The sequence below is a fragment of the Ailuropoda melanoleuca genome, chromosome 1 (assembly GCF_002007445.2).
Source record: "Ailuropoda melanoleuca isolate Jingjing chromosome 1, ASM200744v2, whole genome shotgun sequence".
Lineage (NCBI taxonomy): Eukaryota > Metazoa > Chordata > Mammalia > Carnivora > Ursidae > Ailuropoda > Ailuropoda melanoleuca.
The window spans coordinates 26,110,962-26,131,234 of NC_048218.1; the positions used below are offsets into that span (position 1 = coordinate 26,110,962).

The 20,273-nt window shown below is 35.0% G+C and overlaps 1 protein-coding gene across 4 annotated transcripts in view; it reads right to left on the minus strand.

Annotated features, from left to right (window-relative positions):
- USP25 (ubiquitin specific peptidase 25) overlaps window positions 1-20,273 on the minus strand; it is a 148,173-nt gene that overhangs the window by 70,614 nt on the left and 57,286 nt on the right. For all 4 annotated transcript variants that reach the window (XM_019794355.2, XM_034656741.1, XM_034656730.1 and 1 more), the window contains exons 6-9: window positions 17,590-17,676; window positions 9,977-10,114; window positions 8,271-8,347; window positions 1,587-1,660 (exon numbers count right to left, since the gene is read on the minus strand). In XM_019794355.2, coding sequence (XP_019649914.1) covers window positions 1,587-1,660; window positions 8,271-8,347; window positions 9,977-10,114; window positions 17,590-17,676 — 376 coding nt within the window. The remainder of the gene's footprint in view (window positions 1-1,586; window positions 1,661-8,270; window positions 8,348-9,976; window positions 10,115-17,589; window positions 17,677-20,273) is intronic.

Genomic DNA, 20,273 nt, shown 5'->3' on the forward strand with positions numbered 1-20,273 from the left:
TCTCTGTCAAAAAAATAAAAAAAAACTTTAAAAAAAAAAAAAAAAGATGTGGTCCATATATACAATGGAATATTACTCAGCTATCAGAAAGAATGATTATCCAACATTTGCAGCAACATGGACGGGACTGGAGGAGATTATGCTAAGTGAAATAAGTCAAGCAGAGAAAGACAATTACCATATGGTTTCACTCATTTGTGGAACATAAGAAATAGCAGGGAGATCGGTAGGAGAAGGAAGGGAAGAATGAAGGGAGGGTAAACAGAAGGGGGAATGAACCACGAGAGGCTACGGACTCTGGGAAACAAACTGAGGCCTTCAGACGGGAGGGGGTGGGGGGTTGGGATAGGCCGGTGATGGGTAATAAAGAGGGCACATATTGCATGGTGCACTGGGTGTTATACGCAAACAATGAATCATGGAACACTACATCAAAAACTAAGGATGTACTGTATGGTGACTAACATAATAAAAAATTAAAAAAAAAAAAGAATCAAGTAACACAAGTAGAAAGGGTATAAATGCTGCATAGTCACCACCTGATTAGAGCTACTCTACTGCTTCAAATACATTGTTCTGCTTCAAGTAAAAATCAGTATGACAGTATGGACACCCCAAACTGGAAAGGACATTACTTTATATAATGAATATTTAGGATTTGAGGCAAAAAAAAAAAAAATGTACAAACACTTCAGTGTACCATTTTAAATGGCTGACTAAATCCTGAGTTATTATCTGCCTTTTTCTGAATCCCAAACTCTAAAAGTTGTATTCAAACAAAACTTCATAGGAACCCATTACTTAAAATCCTGGAGGAAAACCAATTTTCCACATTTTATACGTCAGGTGATTTGGGTTAACTTTCTAAAAGCTGAAGCATTGGGCTGTTTGGAAAATTTGTAAAGTTTTTCAAATGCTTCAGATTTTTTCAAAACTTCATGCTTTGGGATTTAGTAATTATTATTATTTGAAGTATACTTAATGAGTCAGTTCCCTTCCCTTCTTAGGAAAATGAAAGAATAACTGGTCAGACCCAGATTTTAAGTAATAAGCATTTAGGATGGATGGAGTAGTATCACTCTTAAATGATTTTTTAAAAGATAGAGTACAATTCTTTCTTGAAAACTAGAGCCTAAAGAATTTTATAATCACCTAAAAAGTGTAATACCTTCACCATACTAAATTGCTAAATTGTTAAATGAAGCTTTCAACATTCATAGAGTTGAAACCCTCAAAAACAGTAACCATCATACCCAAACCAGTATTCAACTCCAACATTATTTTCAAAACCAATTGCCTCCTTAATCCCTATACCCCAACAATTCACAGAATCACAGAAGCTTTCTCAGGAAAAGAACATCAGGATAACTAAGTATCAATTAGCATGCGATAATGTACCCTGTACCTTCCTTTTCAATCACTCAATTCAATCTTTTCTTATAAATGATTAGTAGTAGCAATACAACAGGAACTACTAGACAGAGTAAATCAAATTAAAATTAAAAACCATTCAACAAGGGGTCACTATCAAGACAAAAGCGATTAGATAGTATCTCTTCAAATGTCACAAACATGTGTAACCATACCTTCAAGTACTCCCACAGCAAGGAATCTTCCATAGAACAACTCTACCATGGGGTTCTTTGGCTTCTCTTCATCCCTAAAGCATGGTAAAAAAAAAAAAAAAAAAAAAAAACATGTGGTTATAATTTTTGGACTCGTAAGTTATAGAGAGAGCATTCAAAGAACATTAATACCTGCCAAGATGGTGACATTGATGTGGCTGTCACTCACTGACATTACCTTGGACAAGGCACTTACTACATTTACTCTTCCATGTTTTCACCTGTCAACTGAGGACAATAATAGCAACTGAACTCCAAGGGCTGCTGTAAGGGTTAAAATGAGCTGCTGCGTGGGACGACATTACAAGAGGACCTGACACAGTCTGTGTTCATGGAGTGAACTATTATTATTGTTCATTTCGACCTCACACTTTAAGTCTGGAGCAATAGATGATTATTTGGACTTGCTAGGAAGAAAGAAAAGCCACTCTTAATCAGAGTAAATTTCCATAAAACTTTAACATGTCATTTCCCACATTTAAATAGGAGAGTGCAGACCATTCAAAAATAGCAGCTGTCACCAATGAAGGAGCAAAACTCCAGCTTTGACCCAAAGCAGCTCAGCAGCTAGTCCACCCTTCATGCTGCAGGCACAATTAGTCATTTGTGAATTTTCCAAATTCTTTAACATACACATTATTTTTTTTTCCTTTTTCGATTGAGGCAAACAGAAGTTAACAATTTTTGAACCTTTTCTTCTTTTTACATTCTGTTCTCTGTGGTCTGAAAACAGTTTATCTTGGCATTACTACATAAAAGTGTGTGGTATCCACAACTGTGTACAGAATTTATCTTCATGAATTTTGTGTTTAAACCACTAAAACTGATATAATGAATAAATAAATAAATAAATAAATAAATAAATAAATAAATAAATAAGGGAAAGACATGGCCTCTTTATAAATATAGTACATGCATCATCATTTACTCCTTAAAACAACTGGTGGGAATTACTTCACTTTATCCTCACAACAATGCTCTGAGGTAGTGATAACTCAAAAAGATTTCTGGCCCTCTACTTCCAGTATGTGGTTAAGACGTACTTTCCCACTCACATTGTATTTAAATTTTAAAAATTTGAGTTGTGGTAAGATACACATAACACAAAATTTACCATCTACCCATTTTTAAGTGGTTGGTGGGTAGGGTTAAGTATATTCATACTGTTGTGCAACCAATCTCCAGTCTTCTCATCTTGCAAAACTGAAACTCTACACTCCCTGAACAACTCCACATTTCTCCCTCCCCCAGGCCCTGGCAACCACCATTCTTACTCACTGTTCCTTTCTGGACACATCATGTAAGTGGCATACAGTTTGTCTTCTTTGTGACTGGCTTATTTTACTTAGCATCCATGGGGTAGCATGTGTCAGAATTTCCTTCTTTTTTAAGGATATTGCACTGTATGTATGCCATATTTTGTTTATCTATTCATCCATGGACATTGGGTGGTTTCCACCTTTTGGCTATTGTGAATAATGCTGCTATGAACAGGGGTGTTCAAATATCTCTTTAAGACCCTGCTATCAATTCTTAATAAATACCCAGCAGTGAAATTGTTGGAGCATATGGTCGATCTTTTTTTCAGCTGCATGAAGCATAAATGACAAAGTTTAAAGTATACAACATGATGATTTGATATACATATACATTGTGAAAGGATTCCCTCCGATAGCAATTCTATTTTTAATCTTTTGAGGAGCCACCATGATGTTTCCCAAAACAACTGCACCATTTCACATTCCCACAAACAGTGCACAAGGGTTCCAATGTCTTCACATCCTTGTCAACACCTGCAGTTCTCTGGGGTTTTTTGATAGTAGCTATCCTAATGGGTGTAAGGTGTTCCCACTCACTTAGAAGTTAGGCAGACCAACAAAATGTGAGTTGCTTTGCCCAACTTGCTTTGCCCAACAAAACGTGAGCAGAAGTGATGTGTGGTAGAAAATTTGAGAGCCAGTGTACTTTCATTGCCGTGGTAACCCCAGAAGTGGTGATGAGGGGAAGCGTCTGTCAGCCTGGGGCCCTGACTGAAAGAATGAGCAGAGCCCCTTGTTCACATGCACTGGACACATCATCTAACAATGTAATATAAGCCTGCAAAGTCTTGGGGTTGTTGCCACTGGACTATCTAGCCCACGCTGACTGATAACAGACAGTACAATTACTTCCGCTTTACTGAATATAAAGCTGTAGATCAGGTTAAGTCACTTGCCCAAATTCACACAATTGGTCAGAAATCAAGCTGCAAAGTGAACTTAAATCTGACTCCAAAATCAATGTATCCTCTCCCTCTACATATACTTAGTCTTTGGGCATTTTAACTCTATGGGAAAAATTTATTTCGTACCTTATATATCTTATACTGTGAGAATAAAAAGGACCTGAGACTGACATGGGCGAGAAGAATGATCCAAAGATTTTCTCTCGATGTAAAAATCTATGAATCTTTAGATATAAATATTAGTGGGAATCTCCTTCCCATGGCCTCTTATTTTTATGTAGAAAATCAACATTCCATACTGCTACACACATACCCCATGGAAAGAGGTTGGTGACTTTGCCAGAAGGAACTAGATATGGAGTGGCTCTTCGAATTCTGAATTTTCTTTCCAAATCTCTTCTCAAATCTTCCTGCCTGAATTTTGGCCTCCTCTCCACTGGTCTGTGAAACACTGACCTTCCCTAAAGAGTCACATAGGAATCTTCTAGAAATTGTTTACCTTGTCCTTCTTTCCAACCTCTCAGAGGTCCTATTCTTTGCCCTATATTTAAACTGTGAATCTCAGGGGCCCAGACTGGTTATGCCAACAGAAATATAAGGAATACAAGTGAAGAGCAATTAAAAAGACACGAGATTCCTATAACAGAAATGAGAGACCGGGGCACCTGGCTGGCTCAGTTGATTGAGCATCCGAATCTTGGTTTCGGCTCAGGTCATCATCTCAGGGTCATGAGACTGAGCCCTGCATTGGGCTCCTCTGCTTGAGATTTTACCCCCCTCCCTCTACCCCCCCCCACTCACACGTGCACACACTTGCGCTCTCTCTAAATAAACCTTTAAAAAAAAAAGAAAATGAGAGACCCACCACTTACATGAAAGCGGTAGATAAGATAGATTGACACAAATAACAAAAACCAAAAGAAATCTCTACAGAAAACTTGTATCAGGGACATCTTACCTTGGGAATTAGGCTGGCACAGAAGTTCAAAGGTCTAGGGCAGGTGACAAAGCAAACTACAATGCTTTGGGTTAGAGCTTCCCAATCTTTTTAATACCATTGGTGTATATATATATATATATATGTATGTGTATATATATATATATATATATATATATATACACATACATATATATATAATATGCAGAGAACTTTGAGATAAAAAGATATACTTTCTCATGATCACAGATATAGGATCAATATCTCTATAATCCATAATCTGTTTAACCATGGCACACCAACTGGAAAGCTCTGTTCTAAACAGGGAGAGCACAGAGATTCAAAAACAGTTTTAGCTCCACAAACAGTAAAGAACGATAGAAAATGATGGGGAAATGAACAAGGGGAACATATTTCAAATAAACTTAAGATTTCAGATGAACTAGAATGGAAAAGTTCTAGCTTCTTTTAAAACAGTGTTAGGAAAAAAGGGAGATAATTTGTTAGTTACTAGATCAGAAGAGGTGACTAGAACCCAAAGAAAACTAACAAGTAGATAAATAATAAGCAAGATCTCCAAAATCAGCATAAAACGACCCCCTCAGAAGGAACATGGATTTAGGCACTCTTCTGAGGCTACAGATAAAAAGCAATGGGGGTCATGTACTGAAGACAGGGTAAACTAAATGAAGTGCTTATAGAAAATCTGTATAGATTTGAGAGGAGGAACTAGGGATTTCAGGGTAAAACATTCAAAGAATTACTGAAAGAACCTCAAAGACTCCATTATCACAGATAAGGATACAGATACTGTTCACACTCTGAGGAAACACACGCAGTGAATTTTGGTATCAGAACTCTCAGGAAAGATACAAGAGATGTGAGCTGTACTAGAGAGGAACCAGGGTGGACGGCTGTCATTCGTGAATCACTATCATGAGGGACCTATCAAAACAGTATCAGAGGAGCGAGTCTCATCATGAGGGACCTATCAAAACAGTATCAGAGGAGCGAGTCAGAGAAAAACAAATGTAAAGGCCAGAAAACAAACCCAAAGAACAGGAAGAAAAGACACATATCCATCGAACAGGGCTGGCTCTGCATGGGATAGAGGCTAAGAAGCAGGTTATACTGTTGAAAATTCAGCCAAACCTTCCTAAAAGAAGAATAAAAAATATATATAATGTATGTGAACTTTAGAGGCATGTGCTACCCAGAAAACAACGCAGCAGAGAGACATACTCTAGGCCTAGAACATGCCAAAGCTGAGCACAGAGTGTATCTTCACGGGATGCTGGGACCCAGCTTTCACAAGCAGCAACAGCAGATTCATTCCAGGAATCTGATGGGGCGATTTTCCAGATGAAAGGAACATGAAGTGAGAAGCTAACATGAAGAGAAGGAAGTAACCTAAGAGGCGAGTTTCCCAGGCCTAAACAATTCCATGGCCAAAGGCAATGGGCTCAACCCTGTGGCACAAGTAGGTCACTCAGTGCAGCACTCGGAGTCACAAATTGAAGAAGCTTCTAAGGAAAATGCAACTAAAACTTCTGGGGACAAGAAAGTACCTGAGGACCACACCAAGAAGGAAGCAGCTTTCAAATGCCCCATTCTAAGACAAAATTTACCAAAAATAGAAATTTTTTCCTCAAACACTAAACTTAGCACCATAATCAATCTCTTCAGATATCTCTCCCAACTTAGTTTAAGTTCACATATAATTGTTGGCAAGCAACTGGCCCTCGATGACAGGCATCCAGGCAGAATTAAAACCACTGATTTGTTGTTTACAACATATCCTACAACTTCTGCTACAGACATTGGCAACAACTTGAGTCTGGACTGCACAAAGTTCCGGGAATATTATATACATGGACTGAGAGCTAGAGGGCTGAAGTTTTGCTTTAATTCTAAAATTTCAAAGGTAAGAGACGATTCAGTGTTAATCATGTGTGTCCTAATAAACCCCTGAAATCTAGAATTCAAGCGCATGAAACTGACATCGGAAGGACAGAAAGAACTATACCCACCCCCATGAGGAAACCGGCTGCAGAATCCCAGCTCTATGCAGGCACAGAAATAACATGCCTGTAGCTGAGACTGAACAAACTTAGAAACTCAGAAGTGACTTTTATTTTTCATTAGACTGCAACCACAAAGGCAAAAAAATCTGATTTTCAAATATAAAATTTCTTTGCACTTTACCTTAAAACATCAAGAGAAGGGACACCTGGGAACCTCAGGTGGTTAAGCATCCGATTCTTTTTTTTTTTTTTTAAAGATTTTATTTATTTTGGAGAGAGAGCACTCACGAGTGTAGAGCAAGGGGATGGGCAGAGGGTAAGAATCTCAAACAGCCTCCCCACTGAGCGCTGAGCCCAACAAGGGGCTGGATCAAACCATCCCAAGATCATGACCTGAGCTGAAATCCAGAGTTGGATGCTTATCCGACTAAGACACCCAGGGGCCTGAAAGTGTCACACTCTTGACGCTGAGTGTGGAGCCTGCTTAAGATTCTCCCTCTCCCTCTGTCCCTCCCCCTGCTCTCACTTTCTCCCTCTCTCTCTCTCTCAGGAGAAAAAGAAAAAAAAGATCAAGGGAATATGGGAACTTACTTTTCCCCTAAGAATTGGAGAACAAAAGGAGGAAGTCTATATCTATATTAACTTTTGGGGGTATCTTTTATTTACACTGTATAAGTAGAATATTTTTTATTTTAATTTAGTCTCATTGCAGACCTGTTATAATGATGCTTCCTGAACAATAAAGCTGGCTATAATTTAAAAATAAGAAAAAAGAAAAGGGAGAGAATTTTCAGCCTTGGATTTCCACCTGTCTTCTCGGTAGAAGACCTTCTAGGCAGGTCTTCCACTTGCATCTTGTTGGACCACATCAGAGCCTATAGTGGCAAGTCCTAAATGATCAACCAATGTTTTATAAAGATACACAAAAGAACCAGGGGTTGGTATTAGGAGAGTGGCCTCCTGGGAATGGGAGTAGGACCATCCTGAAAGTGTGCAGATATCTTAAATAACCAAAGTCTTATTGGTTCAACCTAATGGACAGACAATAAAAAGTTAGAAAATGTTAAGGAAGAACTTCATATCCTTGTCGCTGTGATTCCATCTGAAAGGACTTAATCAGAAGTAATACTTCTGGAATCTTGTCCCACCACTAACTCATTCTTCCTCATGAAAAAGAGACTGTTGAATCCAAGGAAAAGAACTGGGCATGTGATATTAGCCCTTTTAGGGGTTTCTTTTTAGATCTTTCTGGCAAGAATCTAATCTTACAATAGAAATCTAAAGCTACTCAGCATTTAGGCCATAAATTTCAAACAACTTGTCAATACAAGTAACGTTTGGGTTCCCACACATGTCTCAGTTTTCTATTTCTCCATAGACACTGATACATAAAAGGGGAAAAAATGAGTGTTATTTATCAGTCTCCTAAAACCCCATCACTAAATTTCATGGTCACTTACGTCTCTTCTTCAGCTTTCATTTGGAAGGCATCTTCTAACCAATCTAATAATTTGTGTGTAAACTCACTCACATCTTGCTGTGGAAAGAAAAAAAGTCTTTTTGATATTTGAGCCTACTAATAAAAATACCAAATACTGCAACATAAAACTTACAGCCAGTCACATCAAACATAGAATTACTTACTCCTCACAAAAATATCCTATGAAATGTTTCACATCATATGCAAGAAATATTTATAATGTAGCCAGAGAATAAAATCAGTATCTGAGAAAAATAAGCATTATATTGATAATCACAGTGACTGGGTTTCACTATGAGAAAATAAACATAAATTTATTATGTTATATATAATATATACAACATTATATATACACACAAATATATAAATTCTAACTTACAAATGTTATTTTTAAAAATAATTATCACCCCCAAAAGAGTTCTCAAACGAATCTTTACAAAATGAAGGACCCGCATTACCAAAGAGCTCTTCATTATATAAAATTATTGGCTTCTTAGAAGGAAGACATGTTTTCAGCAATTCATTTTCTTAATTCAACTTTTACACACAACTTTTTATGCCACATCCACTTTTTACTAAGATATGTTAACCTGCACAGGTTTAGTCTAATCAATCACTGACTCCCTGACTACCGAGTCCACCATCTCATGACCTTCAAACAAATTCTCCATTCAGAACTAGCACCTACATCACCTTTCGCCATCCCTTCTTTCAGTGTTAGTTCCCCTACCATGGAAAAATGGGAACAGGCAGTGGCAGTCGTATTCATCAACTACCATAATTCTTTCAATAATGTGAGGTGGAACACAGAAAATAGGTTCATCCAGAACCTAGGGAGGAAAAAAAAAACAATCCTACTAATAAGACTGGTTCATCAAAGACAGATGAATCAGTGCAAGCAATCTGCCTTTATTTACCAAAATAGCCCCAAGAATTGAACAAATTTACTATCATATATTTTTCCAGCTAGAAGTTTTCTAAAGAGCAGCTGGGTCAATCCATTCACCTTTAAAATGTTGAAATTTGGATCTAAGAAGCTTGAGGAAATTGTTCCAAAGCCATATAGTCAAAGACAACTAAACTCAGCACAAAAATCCATCCATACCAACTGTTGTAGTTTAAATAGTGGCCCACCAAAATATATGTCCACCTGGGACCTCAGGATGTAATCTTATTCAGAATATGGGTCTTTGAAGGTGTAATTAAGGTAAGGATCTCAACATGAGATTCTACAAAACGACTGGAAAATTAAAGCAACAATAACAAATTTAATGTAGTTCAGAGTTCTGAGTAATTAAGGAACCTACTTCACGCCAACAAAAATAGGCATACCAAAGACATGTATACTACACAGGCCATGGGTTTATCACATATTTGTGAAGATTTATAACTAACATTTGTGAACATTCCTAATTTTACCCACTGTTTTCACTTATTAATTTCTATCACAATATAAATTACAGCTTCATTTATCTTAACACTTTCCAAGATCACTGTTACTTTTTTCTTAACTTAGAAGTAAATCTTCCAAATAAACAATGTTTTAAATGGCTACAACTTATTTTTAATAAAGAGGAATAACAACATCTTCAATTGTCCTGTGTCTTTATAAAACTGCTTAAGGAATGATCAGATTAAATAAAATACAAATGTTAATAAGTAAGTAAGTAAGTAAAGAAAAGCTACCTGCTGGGAGTCATTTGATTTGAAAGCGTCCTTAAGAATTTCAACGGCTCTTGATGGATCAACATATTTCCTTTTAGTACCAACAAGAAGTGCAAATAGATACCTTAGCTCACGCATAAAAGGCAAATTCCGATGCTCCTATTGGGGGGGGAAAACACTTAGGTGAAGAATAACAAAATCTTTACTGGAAAACAGATAAGATATTCATTTTAATAAACCAAAAATTTAACGAATATTAATTAGGGAGGAGTCCAGCACTCCTACATCATTATTAAAGAAGAGTGTTGTGACCTAGGACACTTTTCAAAGGAGTCCAGGACGAAAACAGCAGAAGACCTAGGCTTAGCTCACAATTTCAGCACAAATGCTGCATTTTCATAGCTAATCATGTTATTACCCAGCCAAAAATATCCTCTCCTCATTCAAGTCTATTTATTATAATCCTTTCCATTCAGCAAGGCCCAGCTGCTGTGGACAGCAATAACAACAGCCAACATTCAATGAGTGCTTACTTGGTGCCAGGCACTGTTTAAGTACTTTTCCTCAATAAGCCCATTTAAACAAAGATCCCTCCTCCTCCATGAAGCTTTCCCAGACCCCTCCAAGTCAATGATTCCTTCACACTCCACATCTACTAAAATGAATGTCTTTCACTCAGCAATGAATCACCAACTGGCACTGTCGTGGGATGATCCTAATTATCAGACAACATTAGTCTAGATACTAATACTAAACGAATGTATCACCCTTCTAGTGTCCTGTGAAATCTCAACTTTTGTTTCTCAATAAGACTGTAAACTTCTCAAACACAAGAACTTCTATATTTCTTCCATAACTTTCTGCTACACAAACCAGGCATTCAATTCTTACGAACATCTCATTTCACCAAACCCTTAGAGAAACCAAAAATCCAATATTATCAATCATGAACAATTTATTTTAAAACAAGGAGACTTTTATAAAGAATGTAGTTCACATACCTCAGTGAAATAATTTATGGTAACAAATCAAACAAGCAGTTCTTACTATAGTTAGCTCTTGCAATAACAATTTTAACAGATAAAGTTTATATATCTATTTAAATATTAGAAAAAAATTTCCAAAAGTATATGGTTGGTGTTCTCAACATCATAAAACTGTAGGGGTGTTTGTATATGTGTACAGTTGCTGTCCAGAATAATATAATCAACATAGAAATAGTTGTTCCTAGAATGCATTAAAAAAAAAAAAAAGGAGTCCTGAAAAAAATAGGTGTAAAGGAAAACATTTGACTCCAAATACTTGTCACTTGATCCAAAAATGATATAACATTACAGCAATCACAAAGTGCAATGTCTGAATGAAATCACTAATTTATGAAAAACATGGATTTTATCTAAGTATAATAAATTCCATCATTGGGGCACCTGAGTGGCTCAGTCAGTTAAGTGTTCGACTCTTGGTTTTGGCTCAAGTCATGATATCTCAGGGTCCTGAGATCAAGTCCTGCAAAGGTATCCATGCTCAGTGGGCAGTTTGCTCGAGATTCTGTCTCTCCCTCTGCCCCTCACACCCCCCAATCCCCGCACTCACTCTCTCCCTAAAATAAATAAATCTTTAAAAAAAAAATTCCATCATCAATGATAAAGTTTAAAAGTTCTAAATGAAAGAAAACTAATCCATGATTTTTCTGTTGTACTTTCTACTCCCCCACAATTGCCTTACATAAATATTGGATTTTAAGAGTGTGAACTCAAAGAATTTTAATACTAAAAATAATTTTCAGAAATTATTTCAGAATTTTCTGAAAAAATTTCAGAAATATCCCTAATTTCCTGAGATCAATTTCTCTTTCTTTTAACACTCCTACATCAGTGCAGCTTTTTGAGACATTCCTTCCTAAATAACAAGGATGAAATAAATGACTTTTGAAAAATAACTGAATTTCTGCTCAGAAGCATATTGGAAAAGTAATGTAATTTATATATATATATATGAAACATTTTTGCTCTCAGCCAACTTCCATGGCTAGAAAATCTTTTTGAATTTCAAAATGAAATGTAAAATTGTAATTGATGTTAAATGCAGCTCCCGCATTCGGCTAAACTATGAAAATACAACCACATGCTTAGTCTTTTTTTTTTTTAAAGACTTATCAAGGTATAACTGATATATAATAAACTGTACATTATAAAGTATACAATTTTATGAGCTTCAGACATGTAGACAGCCGTAAAAGCATCACCACAGTCAAGATAATGTAACTATCCATCACTCCCACAAGTTTCTTCAACGCTTACTCCCCTCCCTGAACTTCCCAAAGCAACCATGGTCACTTTGTATCTTCTAGAAAGTTATATAAATCAAACCAAACCCTATGTACCAAATAGAAGTGATTATTTTGAGGTTCATCCACATGATTGTGTACGATTCATTCTGTCTTGTTGCTCAGTGGTATTCCACTGTATGGATGCCCACACTTATTTATCAAGTGACCTATTCCAGATGCTGTGGATATTACTTTAAGTGTCTTTGTGTGGACATATGTTTTCATTTCTCTAAAGTAAAAACCTGAAGAGGGCCTAGGTTGTATGTAGATGTCTTTAAGACACAACCAAACTATTTTTACAACAGTGTTATACTATTTTACATTCCCACCAACAGCATAATGGAAGTTTTAGATCCACATTCTACAATATTTGGATATGGACTGTATTTTTCGCCAGTTCTTCCAGTGAGTCCAATGTGGGACCTCTAGTTTTAATTTGCATATTCCTATGACTAATAATGTCTAGCACCTTTTCCTGTAGTTATTTAGTTTGCATACCTTCTTTGGTGAAGTATCTGTTCAAGTATTTTTTCCAATATAGTAATAGGTTATCTTATTGAGTTACACAATTTCTGTATATATTCTAGACACAATTCCTTTATCTGATATATGTTTTGCTAATATTTTCTCCCAGTTGTGGCTTAACTTTTCATTTTGGATAAATTTTTTCAAGATTACAAGTTTTTAATCTTGATGAAGTCCAATTATTTAACATTTTCTTCTATGATTTGTGCCCTTGTTTAGCCCCACTTAAATCTTTTCTTAAGCCAAAACACTAAAATTTTGTTTTCTTCAAAAATTTTTATAGTTTTAGCTTTCTGTTAGATCAATAATCCATTAATTTTTTCATATATTTGAAAAATAAATGAATATGTTCTATAAGGGTTGAAGATTATCTTTCTGTCTATGATACCATTAGTTTAAAAGATTCTCCTTCGCCTGTGCATTGTTTTGTCAATTTTAATTAACTCACCCTATATGTATAGGTCTATTTCTGGACTCTGTTCTGTTCCATTTATCTATAGAACTATCTTTTCACCAATAAGAGTGCCTGAGAGTTGATTCCTCCAACATTGTCTTTCTTTTTAAAGATGGCTATTCTATATTCTTTGATTTTCCACATATGTTTTATATCAATTTGTCAACTCCTATGAAAAAGCCTTCTGGGATTACTGTTGGGATTGCACTGAATCTATAGATTAAATTGGGGATAATTGATACCATAACAATATTGAATCCTCTGATCCTTGAACATATCTACTTCTTTACTCAGCAATATTTTGTAATTTTTCCATAAAATTTTACCCCAATAGTCCACACTTATGCTACTGTACATAAATATTTTTTAATTTAAATTTCCCATTGTGTGTTGTTAGTATTTAGAAATACAATCGATTTTTCCATGTTCACCTTCTTTCATGTAACCTTGCTGAATTCATTCCCTCTAAGCCACTGTTTAACAGCAGTGGTGAGGGATTATATCCTTGCATGTTCCTGATCTTTGGGGCAAAGCATTCAGTCTTTCACCATTAAGTATTATACTAGTTGTAGACTTTTCATAAACAATCTTTATCAGGATAAGAAAACTTCCTTCAATTTCTAGTTTCTGTGAGATTTTAGATACATTAGCTTTTGTCAAATTCTTGTTCTTTATCTACGTAGACGATCAAATGGTTTTTCTTCTTTACTCTGTTAGCGTGGTGAATGACACTGATTTTTAAACACTAAACCAATTTTGCAGTTCTAAATAAACCCCAGCTGTCAATGAAGTAGCACCCTTTACTGATATTTCAGGATTCAATTTGCCAAAAATCTGGCAATCATTCATGAGGAATACTGGTCTTTAGTCTTCTTTTCTTGAAACATCTTTTTCTATTTTGGTTTCAGGGTAATGCTGGGCTCATAGAAAGAATTGGGAAGTTTCATATTTTCTTCAACTTTCTTGAAAAACATGTAGAGAATTGGTATTATTTCTTCCTTAGATGTCTGGTATAATTCACCAGCAAACTACTTCACTGTCGAATTTTTTGCTGAGTAGGTTCTTAACTAAACATTCAATTTTTTTAATGTGATATAAGGATGTTGACTGTTTATAATATTCCACTATTCTCTTTTATTGTCTAGAGAATATGTAGTGATGTCCCTTTCATTCTTTATATTGCTAATTTGTTTCTTCCCTTTTTTTTTCTTGCTCAGTCTACCTAGAAATTCATTAATTTTACTGACCTTTAGAAGCAGCTTTTGATTCCATTAATTTTCTCTACTGTCTTTCTCATTTCTATTTCAATGACTTAGCTCTTCATTATTTTCTTTCTTCTACTTTCAAATATTAATGTGCTTTTTTTTCTAATTTCTTGATGTGCCAAATGATGTCATAAATTTGAAACCATTCTTATTTTCTAATGTGCTTAGTTCATGCAGTTTCCACTAACCACTGCCTTAGCTGCCTCCCTCTAATTCTGCTATGTCATATTTTAATTTTTGCTGTTTCAAATATTCTAAAATTCCCACCTTCTGATTTGCTCTTTGTCCTCTGGGTTATTTAAAGGTGTATTACATAATTTCCCTACTCTCAGGGGGATTTTCTAAATATCTCTGTTGTCAAATTCCATCTTAATTCCACTGTGGTCAGAAAACATACTTTGTATGCTCTGAATCCTTTAAGATTTACTGAAACTTATAAATCCAATCTTGTACTTTATTCATAGCTAAAGACAAATTCCAGAATGCCTCTGTTATTCATAAAATTCAAAACTCCTTCAGGTATTCGCTCATTAGTATTCAACTAAACACATTCCCTGCTCATATGCTTCTCATCTCTGAGTAGTGGAAAGTGTGGAAATCTTGTTTATTTGGAAATATTTAATTAATTAATTTAATTCAAGACTTTAATTAACATAACCTTATGAATAATAAGGTTTTAGCTATTTATATGGAGATTACCTCTATTATGAACTTATGCATCTTTGTTTTCTCAAAATTTAACATGTTTTGTCATCAGTTTGTGACTTTTTAAGCCAAAAGACACTATGTGTGGGAGTGGGAAGGGATGAGGTGTTTACAATGAGAATCCATCTTTAAATTTCTAGTAACCTCACAATTCTCCTAGACATTAAAATTACAAACAGTACAATAGGTATTTATGTATAAAATTAGTTTCAACTTCTATAAGTAATAACCAAGTCTACCTAAAATACAAACTGATTTCAAAAACTTGACCTCTTTCTCTCACTCAATAAGTATGTAATATTTATGACTGATTTACCTGCTGATAAAAAAATCCTAAAAAAAAAAAAAAATCCTGATTAGCAATGCATGCAAATGAAATCTCTGTGATCTGACCAAAGTGATCCCCAAGGGTACCCGGTATCGTAGCACATTATTTTTCAAACTCAGTGTAGCAGTAAACATTACATAAATTGGATATAAATTCATTATGAAATAATAAGTGGCAAGAAGTCACACTGACATCTTTTTAAAAACCTGTGTCTTTTATCACCTCAGCTGAATGTAGCACCAATCAGTGGCTGATAACTATCTCTAAGTCACACGTTTGCTTCAGAAATGTCAAGTTATAGTATGTATTGATATCACCATCCCAGATTAAAGAATAACCTCATTTGTGGAACCATCTTTTATAAAATTGCACAGAATTCTTCTAAATAAGTGTCCTTTTCAGAATGGAAGTAGAGATCCTTTTAATTACTTAACCTGAAGGGACCCCTGGACATGCTGCCCCTTCCATTGCAAGAAAACAAATTTCTCTAGAATGGTGCTAAAGATTGGATTTACATATTTCCCTAAGTACTCAGCTGAACAATCTTAAAATTATAGTACATACAGTACATGGTACATAAGGATGCACCATTTTCTGGTACTGGTTTTTAAATAGGATTATAAAACTGACTTAGTCTTACTCAACAGTTTGAAGAATAAAATTAACTCTGTAAAGCACTAAAATCCAGAAACAAAAAAAGAAAAGGTCAAGATACATATGAATACCTAATTGGAAGCAATATTCCCAAATAATGTCATGTAAATTATAAATCTACTTCAACTGAAATCTCAGAAGAGAGAACAGTGAATATTAACAAGTTGCAATAAAGAAAAGCAATATTCCAAAAAGTTTCACTGCAAAATGGTAATGAGTGAAGGGGTTTTGCTTAATTTCTCTGGAAGTCTGTGGGGTTGTCAAGTGATCTTGACTCCCTTTTGAAAAGGGCTTGTTTACCAGTCTGATACTTTACAGCTCAAAGATTATAGCCTGAAAAAGCAAGCTATAAATTGTTATATTCCCACTAGCTTACATTATAAATGTTTCATGTTTGCAAACAAGTGGTTTTCAAATTACACATTAAAAGAGAAACATGATTTAATTTATGATTTAATTATGTATCATTAATACAGTAAGTCACACAAAGTTCAACACTTTACTGAAACCTAAAACTTTAATTTCTTTGTGCAACCAGTCACCTTTAGGGCTACAATTTCTTTATGACAAGATCCCTAAAGCCCTAAACATTCACATACATCATCTCCATAATTAACTTTTTCCATTAAGTATAAATTTCTGCATCTGAAAAGCTAATATGAATACAGTAACGAACATCATCTGAGCTGCTTACTATGCACTAGGCACTTCTAAGCCCTTTGTACATTTTATCTCCTTTCATTCTCACAACTCTATAAAATAATCACTATTATTATTTACACCTTTCATATAAGGAAACTAAATAGACAGGTCAAGCCCTAGGTCCACAGCCAGAAAACCCAGGCAATCTAGCCCTGATTATCTGTGCACTCTGTCACATTATATTGCCTAACAGTATTAATTTACAAAATAGAAGTTATAGATTTGCACTGCAAAGACAGCCAATGCAAAGCTAATCCTTTAAAAGGCTCATCTACACAAACAGTTGAAAAAATTTTTTCTTCCCACACTATTTTCCAGGAGGCAACTGAAGAAAGACCTTGAATTATAAATTGAAAGCTATAAAGTTTACTGAAATTTGGCAGTCCAGAAAAAAGGAAAAAAGCAATTACTAAAGTGACACAAAAAATTGGCATATTACTGACACGTGTGAAGAAAAATTCATATTTATAATATACTGATGAAGAATAGAAAGTTACTGTAGTAACTGAGATTAATGGATTGATATTCAAAATTAACAGTTGTAGATTTGATGAGACAAATTGCCCTAAAACCAAGCACAGATAAAAGAACAGGATGACCTATACAAAGTATGTATGTGTATATATATATATGTATATATATACTCTGCTTAAAAATCTTTCATAATTTTACCTTTTGGTTTCGGGGTAAATCTTGAGCATTTGACGGAGGCTTGTAATTCAGAACTAATCTTCTAAACTCCAAAAGATTGAATAATGACTGAAAAAGAACAAAAATTTAAGATAACCTAAGGGAAAATTCTATTAACAGAACTATAAAAATATGACTGGCCTCAGAGATTTATTTTTGATTATACTACTTATTCACAGGATTGTTGCCACTAGCACAAGACCTATCTTCTCCTGGAGAAAACGTCAAATTTCTTATATACTGACACACTATTCTTGATCATTAACAATATTTATTATACAGGAAAGCAGAAAATTATATGTGGACAATTCAAAAAACCTACTATATATCATATTATTAAAGGCTGTCTTTCTTTAGGTGCTTAATAAGCAGTTTCCTCAAAATAAAAGGTACACAAATGCAGTCTAGAACTTTTTAGACATGTTCACTGAGTTATCTTGAGGTATCAATTCTACAAAAATATAGTACAAATAAATTTATGGGCCAGTTGCTAGGCGACAGAGACATAAAGAAATTATGTATTATCTCTATGCTCAAGGAGACACAGCCTAGAAAGGATACAGATATTATAACAACAGAAATTTGACTCCAACATACAATAATATTGATCTCACAGGGTATGACAGCACATGAAAGACGCCCATGGAAAGGCTTCCTAGAACTGTTTTTTAAACTATAGCTTGTAACACATTATCATCATGATGAATATTTGTTTAAAAAAAATGAAATAAAATAAAATTGAAAATTTAAAAATACGTCATAATGGTAAATGCACCACAGAATATTGTTTGCAAAATTTTCTTTGTACATATTTTACACATACATATGTGTCAAGTGCTTTACAATGTAAAAAGTATTCCCTTTTGAGAGTCACAACTTAACCTTGAAAATAACCATACAGGAGGCAATCATGTACGAGGTCTTAGCAAAGCTGTATGAGCCAACATGACAGAAGATAAAAGGTAGCAACACAAATCAATGATAAAACAAAGTTTTGTTTAGGAGCTGGGTGTTGGGAAAACTGGCCCACTATGTATAAAGAAATACAATCAGATATAGACATATATAAAATGGATGTGGTTTAAAGACCTAAATATGAAAGGAAAAATCAAAGCTGGTAACAGAAACTGAAGGAAAATATTTTGGTTATCTTGTAATCTGGAAGCATTTCTTAATTAAACAATATGAACACATGAGATAATTCATTTATTCAGTCATTTAATAAATATTTATGGAGCACTGACTACATGCAGACACAAGGGAGACAGGCAGCAGAAAATAAAACATACTGAGTCTCTGACAAAATAAGAATAGCATGGAAAATGAGGAGTATACAATTAAAAAGAAAAAGGAGTCGAAAAGCATGTGCTTTCAAACATAGCTGTGTATCAGAGTAATTGTGGAACTTCAAAAAATACCTGTGAAGCCTCTCAACAAAGATATAAAGTACCACAGAAAACTCTGAAGTACATCAAAGACTCAACGGCAAATTTCAAGAAGGACAAGATTAGCAATTCAGATCTTCTTGATTTACTATGGAGTTCCATCTAGATAAACCCACCTTAAGTTTAAAATATCATTTAGTTGAAAATGCATTTTATACACCTAACCTACCAAACATCATAGCTTAGCCTAGCCTACCTCAAAAGTGCTCTGAACACTTTCATTAGCATACAGGTGGGCAAAATCTAATACAAAGCCTATTTTGTAACAGAAGTGTTGAATATCTCATGTAATTTATTAACTACTGTACTGAAAGTGAAAAACAGAATGGTTGTATGGGTACAAAATGGTTGTAAGTCTATCAGTTGTTTACCCTCATGACCACGTGGCTGGGCAGGAGATACTGTGATCACAGTATCATCACAACAGAGTATTGTACCACATATTGCTAGCCCAGGTAATGATCAAAATTCAAGGCAAAGTTTCTACTGAATACATATTCCTTTTGTACCATCATAAGCCAAAAATTCCTAAGTTGAACCACAACAAGTTGGGGGCCATCTATACACTCAAATGTTGCCAAATCCAATAAAGGGCAAAAAAATAATCTTTGGATTTGGCAATTGGGAAGAATGGTAGAAGAAGAAGAGCAAGAAATGAGTACTGAAGAAACAGACTATAAAGGGAACAAAGTATGGACTGTTTTTAGGAGAAATTCAAATAGGAGAGAGAATAATGACAAAATAGGATAATCCCAACCCCACTTCTTAGCTCTAAATTCCCATTGGGGAACATTTTCTTTCTTCCTGAATACTTTTTCACTATTATTACATTTGTTATGGTGATCTATGATCAGTGATCTTTGATGTTACTAATGTAGTTATTTTCAGGCTCTACAAATCATGCCCCAAAAGACTGCAAACATTATTAATTGATAATGTTGTAGGTGTTCTGATTGCCCCATCATGTGTCCATTCCTCTCTCTCTCTCTCTCTCTCTCTCTCTCACTCTCCTCAGGACTTGCTATTTCTTGGGACACAACAATACTGAAATTAGGNTCATGTGTCCATTCCTCTCTCTCTCTCTCTCTCTCACTCTCCTCAGGACTTGCTATTTCTTGGGACACAACAATACTGAAATTAGGCCAATTAATAACCCTACAAGGGCTCCTAAGTGTTCAAGTGAAAGGAAGATTCAATTGATGTGGCAAACTTCACTGCCAT